This window comes from Carassius gibelio, chromosome B24, assembly GCF_023724105.1.
Source record: "Carassius gibelio isolate Cgi1373 ecotype wild population from Czech Republic chromosome B24, carGib1.2-hapl.c, whole genome shotgun sequence".
In the NCBI taxonomy this organism is placed as follows: Eukaryota; Metazoa; Chordata; class Actinopteri; order Cypriniformes; family Cyprinidae; genus Carassius; species Carassius gibelio.
The window spans coordinates 22,517,834-22,530,453 of NC_068419.1; the positions used below are offsets into that span (position 1 = coordinate 22,517,834).

A 12,620-nucleotide genomic window follows, 5' to 3' on the forward strand; every position below is an offset into this window, starting at 1 on the left:
GTGATATCTCAGAAAAACTTCATTTGATTTTATTATTTTTAAGAGGCATATAACATGTTATAAGCGTGTTAGTAATGTAGGTAGGGCTTATGCAAGACATTACACACCTTTCTTGTCTTTACAAAAGCCTTTACATTTATAGTTACTGAAAGGGTTAACCCAGCAGTTCCATGGAGCAGGATCCCATCCCTGCCCAAAGAGGCGGGGTTAAACCTCACAATCACTTACCATTGTCATTCAGCTGCTGCATGGTGAAAACACCGCTTTTCTGCTTCCTGACTGAAACACCTTTTCTGACAGGTAAGAGTTGTGTTACAAATGTTTATTACAGGGCATGGCTACTTGAGAAATCTTGATTTACTTATGATTTACCTATAGATACTCAATGAAATTAACAAGCATAAATAATTTCTTGGGCACTACACTGACTGAATATAGTGCTTACCTGCCTTTACTGGACTTTGACCTGTTGGTGAATGTTTAGTGATAAGGCAGCAAGATGAAACTTTACATAAAACGCTAATGAAAGCAGCATTCACAAGATGTTCACATCGCATATATATATATATATATATATATATATATATATATATATATATATATATATATATATATATATATATATATATATATATATATGCGATGTGAACATCTTGTATATATATATATATATATATATATATATATATATATATATATATATATATTTCTAACTAATGCATAAATGAACAAAAGACAGAACACACACCCACATCATGAACCAGTCTCAAAGGCTTTTTTGATGCGGCTTGTTTAGTGTATTCATACAATGCTTTGTGCAAATATTCTCCTCTACAAAAGAGTCCTTATTGTGTACAAAATATACACTAAAAATAATATACTTATTCCCAATTTAATGTATTGATTTTGGACAAGTGATTGCATTTTAATTAAAATCTATTTAACATCTTGGTTTTACTAAAATATACTTGTCATTTTTATTGAAACAAGTATGATATAAACTGAAATATACCATATTTGTAATTAAACATTTGAAGTAAAGTTGTAATTAGTATTTTTAGTAACTTTAAATGTAAGATTTAGACACGAGTTAAAATTATAATCAGTTACTAATTTATGTGCTTTAATATGTTAGTCAACACCACAAAATAATCTTTAAAACAAAATGTACTGCAAAGAAAACATTAAGAAACATAAAAGTGTTTCAATTAACAGGTCTTTTATTTATTTGATATTATCTGCAAGTACAATATACACATTTAAGATTTAAAGTACACTAAATTGAATTATATAAATTAATATTTTACATAGGTTTCCAGGTAACCCTTATATAACTTATATGTTTACTAAACCAAATGAACATAAACATCAGTGGATATTTATCTGAAACCTTTGTGTTTGTGTTTTTGGTGGTGTATGATTTTGCTATATAGCAAGTTGACACAGTTGAAGCATAGACAATTTCAAATTCAGCACTTATTACCACACATTATAACACATAGATAAAATAAAAACCCGTCCCATGATTCAGAATGAGCCTTTTCCACCAAATATTCTTTCTGGAATGGTTAAGAACGTTGGTGTGTGTGTGTGTTTGTGAATTTATTTAAAATAAAATCATAGATTCTGGTGCTTTCTGAATGTAGTTTAAATGGGTTTATAATGTGGAAATACATATTGTCGCTATTAACTGTAATTTTAGTGATTACTAACTTTAGTGATTTAGTAATTTAGTGTTTGTATTTAATGGCAGCAGACACATGTAAAAACTTCCACCCTATTTGTGTTTAGATTCCTCATGTTGTTTGTCCCTGTTTCTAAAAACAAATCCAATTATTTATGATGTCACTGTGTTTTTCTACCCTAGTGATGTCATCCTCAACCCCACTCCTGTCTAAGGAGTTGTTCCAGTGCTCAGTTTGTCTAGATGTTTTCACTCATCCTGTGTCCCTCCCATGTGGCCATACATTTTGCCAGTCCTGTATCCTTGCACAGTGGACTGCATCTGGCTCCTCCCACTGCCCCAAATGCTCCACAGTTTTCCAGGAAACACCAGAGCTCCGCGAAAATTCTTTTGCCCGTGAGATGGCCGAGCAAATCCGCAAGCAGAAGGGTCAGAGGTCGTCAGAGTATCATCCAGTTGCATCGGACAACGTTTTATGTGACTTGTGCCCGTTAGAGAAAGCGTCCCGTGCTGTAAAATCATGCCTGGTGTGTGTGGCGTCATACTGTGAGGTTCATGTGACTTCCCACACCTCCAGGTTCACCAAGCACACGCTGGTGCAGCCGCAGCGGATGGACAAGCGGATCTGCAGGATACACGAAAGACCCTTGGAGCTTTACTGCAGATATGACCAGTCTGCTGTTTGTGTGCTGTGCATGAATACAGAACACAGCACACACCACACAATACCAGTGGAGAGAGAATGGGCAGAGAGAAAGGTTTGCTACTTGCTCAGTGAATTATTGCCATTGTAGTGAAAGTGAAAGCAATGGTATAATATAATATATTATAGATAAAAATGTTTATGGTAAGGCAAGGCGAGTTTATTTGTATATCACATTTCATACACAATGGCAATTCAAAGTGCTTTACATAAAAGGAAGTAATCATTAAAATAAGAATAATAGTAATAACAATTATCACAGCAATAAACACAAGGAATTTAAAAACCTAATTTTAGTAATGTGCTCTTAACACAAACAAACATTCTCAAGCTTTTTTCAGCCTCTTCCCCACTACGTGGAAAATTCTCCCAAAAGAATTATTCCACTACTTCACCCCCTTCTTACTTTGACCATCATTAACCAAACAAATAGAACTCAGAGATCCTGCTTTCAACTGATTATCCAACAAACTTGCCTTTCTTTGCCCACATTCACTTTACCTCCCCAGCACTTACTTTGACCTTCTGTTTAAACTTTTAAAATGATTTAAAAATTGATTTTAAACAAATTTAAACAGTTAAGAATAGAAAATGAATACACATAGAATACAGTGCAATCAGTTCCGACGTAGCATGGTGCTCATTCAGTAAATTCACAGCTAAACAAATTAGTTTTGAGTTGGATTTAAATCTGGCTAATGTTTAGCACATCTGATCTCTTCTGGAAGCTGATTCCAACTGTGGGCAGCATAATAGATAAAAGTGGATTCTTGTTTTGTGTGAACCCTTGGGTATTTCTGATTCGATCCTAATGATCTGAGTGGTCTGCTAGGTTTATTCAGTGAGAATATCTGTAGTGTATTAGGTCCTAGGCCATTGAATAATTTATAAATTAGTAAAAGTACTTTAAAATCAATCCTAAATGTAACTGAATATCATGACCAGAGGACTGGTGTGATATGCTCAGATATCCTGGTTCTAGTCAGAATCCTGGCAGCAGCGTTCTGCATGAGCTGCAGCTGTCTAATGGTCTTTTTAGGAAGGCCGGTGAGGAGCCCATTACAATAGTCCACCCTGCTGGTGATGAAGTCATGAACTAGTTTCTCCAAGTCTTGACTGGAAACAAAACATCTAATTCTTGCAATGTTTTTTAAATGATAGTATGCTGATTTAGTTACTGCTTTGATATGACTACTGAAACTAAGGTCTGTCTCCAGAATCATACCAAGATTCTTGACTTGAGTTTTGGTTGTTTGACCCCTAGAGTCAAGGTTACGCATTCACCATGAAAATGTAACCTTTGTTTCCAAATGCAATGACTTCAGTTTTTTCCTTGTTTAACTGAAGAAAATTCCACCTTTAACTGAAGATACACCTCCACGTCTCCTAACAGTCCTGGAGACACTAATAAACGTAAAGTTAGGAGGGTCTGTTTCATTGAGGACTGTTGCACTGCAGCCATGTTTTGTTTAGAAACATAAATTCCAGGTTGTTTCCCAGACATCAGTTTTGGTCCAAATCCGGCCAAATAACTAAATAAATATAATGTTGCTCCTGATCTGGCCCACATCTGGCCCATGTGAATCCCAATACAAAAGCTTGTAACTCCAAAGAGAATTGAAAAAATTAAATCACATCATATGACAGGATCACAATAATAATAATAATAATAATAATAATAATAATAATAATAATAATAATTATTATTATTATTATTATTATTATTATTATTATATAGGTTTTAATTTTGAATATGATTCTTTTCTTCAAATAAGCATTATTCAATTTGAATACAAAGCATTATTCCTTATTATCGTTAGATCTTCATTACTGTATTGTCTTTTATTAGGGCCCGAGCACCGAGGTGCGAGGACCCTCTTGTATCTGCTTTGTTTTTTATTAGGGCCCGAGCACCGAGGTGCGAGGACCCTCTTGTATCTGCTTTGTTTTTTATTAGGGCCCGAGCACCGATGGTGTGAGGACCCTCTTGGAATTGCTCCGTTTATTAGGGCCCGAGCACCGATGGTGTGAGGACCCTCTTGGAATTGCTCCGTTTATTATTATTATTATTATTAGGGCCCGAGCACCGATGGTGTGAGGACCCTCTTGGAATTGCTCCGTTTATTATTATTATTATTATTATTATTATTCTTCTTCTCTAAGATGAATCGCATTTTTGAGGGCCTAAACATGCTCGAAAAGTCATGAAACTTTGCACACACCTCAGAACTGGCGAAAATTTACGTCTGATATGGGTTTCAGAAGTGGGTGTGCCAAAATGGCTCAACAGCGCCACCTATACACGTTTAACGGTGTGCGCCTCGAGCTACGTTTCATGTACATGTATGAAAATCGGTATACACATGTAACTCTCCAATACCTACAAAAAAGTCTCTTGGAGCAAAATCCGAAACCCAACAGGAAGTCGGTTATTTCTAATATTATGAGCAAATTTTGTGTCATTTTTGTCATTTCCATGCGTTGTATTTTAACGAACTCCTCCTAGAGATTAATTCAGATCAACACCAAATTTGGTATGCCTAATCTAAAGGCCTTTGCGATGTTAAATTGCGAAGCTTTTGAGTTTTCGTTGAAGGGCCTGTGTGTGGCGGCCTGGCGAATTTCGATGATTCGCCATGAAACAGGAAGTTGGTATAACTCAGACATACAATGACCAATCTGCCCCAAACTTCACATGTTGGATGAGACTCCTGTCCTGAACAGTTTGCCACGACAATATTCAGTTATAGTCATAGCGCCACCTATTGGCAACAGGAAGTGACATATTTTACGCTGCGACAAACTACTCCTAGAAATTTTTGACATCAATGTCTTTTTTGTCGTCAGTCTAATCTAAAGGCCTTTACGATGTTAAATTGAGAAGATCTTGAGTTTTCGTTAAAGGGCGTGTCCATGGCGCCATGTCAAAGTTCGATGTCTCGCCATGGGAGTAGAAGTTGCTGTAACTCAGTCATAAAATATCAGATCTTGCCCAGACTTCAAATGTTTGATAAGAGTACTGACCTGAACACATCTGGAGGCTAATATTCCATTGGGTGTGGCAAAATGGCTCGATAGCGCCACCTATACATTTTCAATGGAGTGCGCCTCGAGCTACATGTCATATACATGTACGAAAATCGGTAAACATATGTAACACACCAATAGCTACAAAAAAGTATCTTGGTACGAAATCCGAATCCCAACAGGAAGTCGGTTATTTTTAATTTTCCCTGCAAAATTGGTGTTGTTTTTGTCATTTTCAGGGGTTGTATTTTAACGAACTCCTCCTAGAGATTTAGTCAGATCAACACCAAACTTGGTCAGTGTAATCTAAAGCCCTTTGCCATGTTAAATTGCGAAGGAATTGAGGTTTCGTTAAAGGGCGCGTCCATGGCGGCCTGACAAATTTCGATGATTCGCCGTGAAAAATGATGGTGCTATAACTCAGACATACAATGTCCAATCCGCCCCAAACTTCACATTTTTGTTAAGACTCTTCACCTGAACAGATCTACATGCCAATATTCAGTTATAGTCATAGCGCCACCTATTGGCAACTGGAAGTGACATATTTTACACTGTGACAAACTACTCCTAGAAATTTTATGACATCAATGTCTTTTTTGTGGTCAGTCTAATCTAAAGACCTGTGTGATGTTTAGTTGTGAAGATCTTGAATTTTTGTTAAAAGGCATGTCCATGTCGCCATGACGAAGTTCGATGTCTCGCCATGGGAATAAAAGATGTTATAACTCAGGCATAAAATGTCCGATCTTGCCCAAACTTCACATGTGTGATAAGGGTCCTGGCTTGAACACATCTGAAGGCCAATATTCCATTATAACGATAGCGCCACCTGCTGGCAACAGGAAGATTGGCACACATATGGAATAAACTTTGATATATTGCACTTATATTTATGAGTTTAAATGCATATTTCTCAAGGTTCACCTTTTTACTAAAGCCACACGATGGCGGTGAGCCCGGGTGCGAGGGCCCGTTCATCGCTGCTTGCAGCTTTAATTAGGGCCCGAGCACCGATGGTGTGAGGACCCTCTTGTATCTGCTTTGTTTATTATTATTATTATTATTAGGGCCCGAGCACCGAAGGTGTGAGGACCCTATTGTATCTGCTCTGTTTATTATTATTATTATTATTTTTCTTCTCCCCAATGAATCGCGTTTTTGAAGGCCTAAACATACTCAAAAAGTCAGGAAAATTTGCACACACCTCCGAACTGGTGAAAATTTACGTCTGATATGGGTTTCAGAAGTGGGCGTGGCAAAATGGCTCGACAGCGCCACCTATACATGTTCAGCGGTGTGCGCCTCGAGCTACGTTTCACGCACATGTCTGAAAATCGGTAAACACATGTAAGACACCAAGACCTACAAAAAAGACTCTTGGAGCAAAATTCTAAACCCAACAGGAAGTTGGTTATTTTTAATATTATGAGCAAATTTTTTGTCATTTTTGCCATTTCCATGCATTGTATTTTAACGAACTCCTCCTAGAGATTAATTCAGATCAACACCAAATTTGGTATGCCTAATCTAAAGGCCATTGAGATGTTAAATTGCGAAGATCTTGAGTTTTCGTTGAAGGGCGTGTCCGTGGCGGCCTGGCGAATTTTGATGATTCGCCATGAAAAATGAAGTAGCTATAACTCAGACATACAATGTCCAATCAGCCCCAAACTTCACATGTTTGATGTGACTCCAAACCTGAACAGATTGACATGCCCATATTCAGTTATAGTCATAGCGCCACCTATTGGCAACAGGAAGTGACATATTTTACGCTGTGATGAACTACTCCTAGAAATTTTTTGACATCAATGTCTTTTTTGTGGTCAGTCTAATCTAAAGGCCTGTGCGATGTTCAGTTGTGAAGATCTTGAGTTTTCGTTAAAAGGCGTGTCCACGGCGCCATGGCAAAGTTCGATGTCTCGCCATGGGAATAAAAGATGTTATAACTCAGGCATAAAATGTCCGATCTTCCCCAAACTTCACATGTGTGATAAGAGTCCTGGCCTGAACACATCTGAAGGCCAATATTCCATCGGGTATGGCAAAATGGCTCTATAGCGCCACCTATACACTTTCAACGGAGTGTGCCTCGAGCTATGTTTCACGTACATGTACAAAAATCGGTACACACATGTAACACACCAATACCTACAAAAAAGTATCTTGGTACGAAATCCGAATCCCAACAGGAAGTCGGTTATTTAGAATTTTCTCTGCAAAATTGGCGTTGTTTTTGCCATTTTCAGGGGTTGTACTTTAACGAACTCCTCCTAGAGATTTATTCAGATCAACACCAAACTTGGTCAGTGTAATCTAAAGGCCTTTGTGATGTTAAATTGCGAAGATCTTGAGGTTTCGTTAAAGGGCGTGTCCATGGTGGCCTGCCAAATTTCGATGTTTCGCCATGAAAAAGGAAGTTGCTGTAACTCAGACATACAATGTCCAATCTGCCCCAAACTTCACATGTTAGATAAGACTTCTGCCCTTAACAGATCTACATGCCCATTTTCAGTGATAGTCATAGCGCCACCTGCTGGCAACAGGAAGTGACATGTTTTAGGCTGCGACAAACTACTCCTAGAATTTTTTTGAGATTAAAGTATTTTTTGTATTCAGTCTAATCTAAAGGCCTGTGCAATTTTAACTTGTGGAGATCTTGAGTTTTTGTTAAAGGGCGTGTCCATGGCGCCATGACAAATTTTGATGTCTCGCCACAGCAAGAGAAGTTGTTGTAACTCAGGCATAATTTGTTCGATCTTCCCCAAACTTCACATGTTCGATGGGAGTCCTGCCCGGAACACATTTGAAGGGCCATATTCCATTATAATGATAGCACCACCTGCTGGCACCAGGAAGATTGGCACATGTGGAATAAATGTTGATATTTTCCACTTATATTTATGAGTTTGAATGCATATTTCTCACCGTTCACCAATTTACTAAGCCCACTCACTGCCGGTGAGCCCGGGTGCGAGGGCCCGTTCATCGCTGCTTGCAGCTTTAATTATTATTATTATTATTATTCTTCTTCTTCTTCTTCTCCCGAATGAATCGCATTTTTGAGGGCTTTAACATGCTCAAAAAGTCATGAAACTTTGCACACGCGTCAAACCTGGTGAAAATTTTCGTGTGATATAGGATTCAGAAGAGGGTGTGGCAAAATGGCTCGACAGCGCCACCTATACCAAGAAAATCAACAGCCTTCAAGCTATGTTTCACGTACATGCACGAAAATTGGCACACATATGTAACACACCAATACCTACAAAAAAGACTCTTGGAGCGAAATTCTAAACCCAACAGGAAGTCGGTTATTTTTAATATTATGAGCATTTTTTGTGTAATTTTGGTCATTTCCATGTGTTGTATTTTAACGAACTCCTCCTAGAGATTTCTTCAAATCAACACCAAATTTGGTATGCCTAATCTAAAGGCTTTAGCGATGTTAAATTGCGAAGATCTTGAGTTTTCGTTGAAGGGCGTGTCCGTGGCGGCCTGGCGAATTTCGATGATTCGCCATGAAAAATGAAGTTGCTATAACTCACACATACAATGTCCAATCTGCCCCAAACATCACATGTTTGATGAGACTCCGAACCTGAACAGATTGACATGCCCATATTCAGTTATAGTCATAGCGCCACCTATTGGCAACAGGAAGTGACATATTTTACGCTGCGACGAACTACTCCTACAAATTTTATGACATCAATGTCTTTTTTGTGGTCAGTCTAATCTAAAGGCCTGTGCCATGTTCAGTTGTGAAGATCTTGAATTTTCGTTAAAAGGCTTGTTCATGGCGCCGCAACGAAGTTCGATGTCTCGCCATGGGAATAAAAGATGTTATAACTCAGGCATAAAATGTCCGATCTTCCCCAAACTTCACATGTGTGATAAGAGTCCTGGCCTGAACAGATCTGCAGGCCAATATTCCATTGGGTGTGGCAGAATGGCTCGATAGCGCCACCTATACACTTTAAACGGAGTGCGCCTCGAGCTATGTTTCACGTACATGTACAAAAATTGGTACACACATGTAACACTCCAATACCTACAAAAAAGTCTCTTGGTACGAAATCCGGATCCCAACAGGAAGTCGGTTATTTAGAATTTTCCCTTCAAAATTGCTGTTGTTTTTGCCATTTTCAGGGGTTGTACTTTAACGAACTCCTCCTAGAGATTTATTCAGATCAACACCAAACTTCTTCAATGTAATCTAAAGGCCTTTGTGATGTTAAATTGCGAAGATCTTGAGGTTTCGTTAAAGGGCGTGTCCATGGCGGCCTGCCAAATTTCGATGTTTCGCCATGAAAAAGGACGTTGCTGTAACTCAGACATACAATGTCCAATCTGCCCCAAACTTCACATGTTAGATAAGACTTCTGCCCTTAACAGATCTACATGCCCATTTTCAGTTATAGTCATAGCGCCACCTGCTGGCAACAGGAAGTGACATGTTTTACGCTGCAACAAACTACTCCTAGAATTTTTTTGAGATTAAAGTATTTTTTTTATTCAGTCTAATCTAAAGGCCTGTGCAATGTTAACTTGTGGAGATCTTGAGTTTTTGTTAAAGGGCGTGTACATGGAGCCATGACAAATTTTGATGTCTCGCCACAGCAAGAGAAGTTGTTGTAACTCAGGCATAAAATGTCCAATCCTCCCCAAACCTCACATGTTCGATAAAAGTCCTGCCCTGAACACATCTGAAGGCCAATATTCCATTACAATGATAGCGCCACCTGCTGGCAACAGGAAGATTGGCACATATATGGAATAAACATTCATATATTCTACTTATATTTATGAGTTTAAACGCATATTTCTCACCGTTCACCTATTAACTAAAGCCACTCGCTGCCGGTGAGCCCGGGTGCGAGGGCCCGTTCATCGCTGCTTGCAGCTTTAATTATTATTATTATTCTTCTTCTCTAAGATGAATCGCATTTTTGAGGGCCTAAACATGCTCGAAAAGTCATGAAACTTTGCACACACCTCAGAACTGGCGAAAATTTACGTCTGATATGGGTTTCAGAAGTGGGTGTGGCAAAATGGCTCAACAGCGCCACCTATACACGTTCAACGGTGTGCGCCTCGAGCTACGTTTCATGTACATGTATGAAAATCGGTATACACATGTAACTCTCCAATACCTACAAAAAAGTCTCTTGGAGCAAAATCCGAAACCCAACAGGAAGTCGGTTATTTCTAATATTATGAGCAAATTTTGTGTCATTTTTGTCATTTCCATGCGTTGTATTTTAACGAACTCCTCCTAGAGATTAATTCAGATCAACACCAAATTTGGTATGCCTAATCTAAAGGCCATTGCGATGTTAAATTGCGAAGCTTTTGAGTTTTCGTTGAAGGGCCTGTGTGTGGCGGCCTGGCGAATTTCGATGATTCGCCATGAAACAGGAAGTTGCTATAACTCAGACATACAATGACCAATCTGCCCCAAACTTCACATGTTTTATGAGACTCCTGTCCTGAACAGTTTGACATGACCATATTCAGTTATAGTCATAGCGCCACCTATTGGCAACAGGAAGTGACATATTTTACGCTGCGACAAACTACTCCTAGAAATTTTTGACATCAATGTCTTTTTTGTCGTCAGTCTAATCTAATGGCCTGTACGATGTTAAATTGAGAAGATCTTGAGTTTTCGTTAAAGGGCGTGTCCATGGCGCCATGTCAAAGTTCGATGTCTCGCCATGGGAGTAGAAGTTGTTGTAACTCAGTCATAAAATATCAGATCTTGCCCAAACTTCAAATGTTTGATAAGAGTACTGACCTGAACACATCTGGAGGCTAATATTCCATTGGGTGTGGCAAAATGGCTCAATAGCGCCACCTATACATTTTCAATGGAGTGCGCCTCGAGCTACATGTCATATACATGTACGAAAATCGATAAACATATGTAACACACCAATAGCTACAAAAAAGTCTCTTGGTATGAAATCCAAATCCCAACAGGAAGTCGGTTATTTTTAATTTTCCCTGATAAATTGGTGTTGTTTTTGTCATTTTCAGGGGTTGTATTTTAACGAACTCCTCCTAGAGATTTATTCAGATCAACACCAAACTTGGTCAGTGTAATCTAAAGCCCTTTGCCATGTTAAATTGCGAAGGAATTGAGGTTTCGTTAAAGGGCGTGTCCATGGCGGCCTGACAAATTTCGATGATTCGCCATGAAAAATGATGGTGCTATAACTCACACATACAATGTCCAATCCGCCCCAAACTTCACATTTTTGATAAGACTCTTCACCTGAACAGATCTACATGCCAATATTCAGTTATAGTCATAGCGCCACCTATTGGCAACTGGAAGTGACATATTTTACACTGTGACAAACTACTCCTAGAAATTTTATGACATCAATGACTTTTTTGTGGTCAGTCTAATCTAAAGACCTGTGTGATGTTTAGTTGTGAAGATCTTGAGTTTTTGTTAAAAGGCATGTCCATGTCGCCATGACGAAGTTCGATGTCTCGCCATGGGAATAAAAGATGTTATAACTCAGGCATAAAATGTCCGATCTTGCCCAAACTTCACATGTGTGATAAGGGTCCTGGCTTGAACACATCTGAAGGCCAATATTCCATTATAACGATAGCGCCACCTGCTGGCAACAGGAAGATTGGCACACATATGGAATAAACTTTGATATATTGCACTTATATTTATGAGTTTAAATGCATATTTCTCAACGTTCACCTTTTTACTAAAGCCACACGATGGCGGTGAGCCCGGGTGCGAGGGCCCGTTCATCGCTGCTTGCAGCTTTAATTATTATTATTATTATTATTATTATTATTATTATTATTATTATTATTCTTCTTCTCCAAAATGAATCGCATTTTTGAGGGCCTAAACATGCTCGAAAAGTCATGAAACTTTGCACACACCTCAGAACTGGCGAAAATTTACGTCTGATATGGGTTTCAGAAGTGGGTGTGGCAAAATGGCTCAACAGCGCCACCTATACACGTTCAACGGTGTGCGCCTCGAGCTATGTTTCATGTACATGTATGAAAATCGGTATACACATGTAACTCTCCAATACCTACAAAAAAGTCTCTTGGAGCAAAATCCGAAACCCAACAGGAAGTCGGTTATTACTAATATTATGAGCAAATTTTGTGTCATTTTTGTCATTTCCATGCGTTGTATTTTAACGAACTCCTCCT

The 12,620-nt window shown here is 38.6% G+C and overlaps 1 protein-coding gene across 2 annotated transcripts in view; it reads left to right on the plus strand.

The window, feature by feature from the left end:
• Positions 1–236: 236 nt before the first annotated feature.
• btr33 (bloodthirsty-related gene family, member 33) overlaps positions 237–12,620 on the plus strand; it is a 53,911-nt gene continuing 41,527 nt past the window's right edge. The window contains exons 1-2 of one of the 2 annotated variants that reach the window (XM_052595711.1): positions 237–300; positions 1,868–2,442. In XM_052595711.1, the coding sequence (XP_052451671.1) occupies positions 249–300; positions 1,868–2,442 (627 nt within the window). In that variant the 5' untranslated portion in view covers positions 237–248. The remainder of the gene's footprint in view (positions 301–1,867; positions 2,443–12,620) is intronic. The other variant, XM_052595712.1, reaches the window with a different exon arrangement.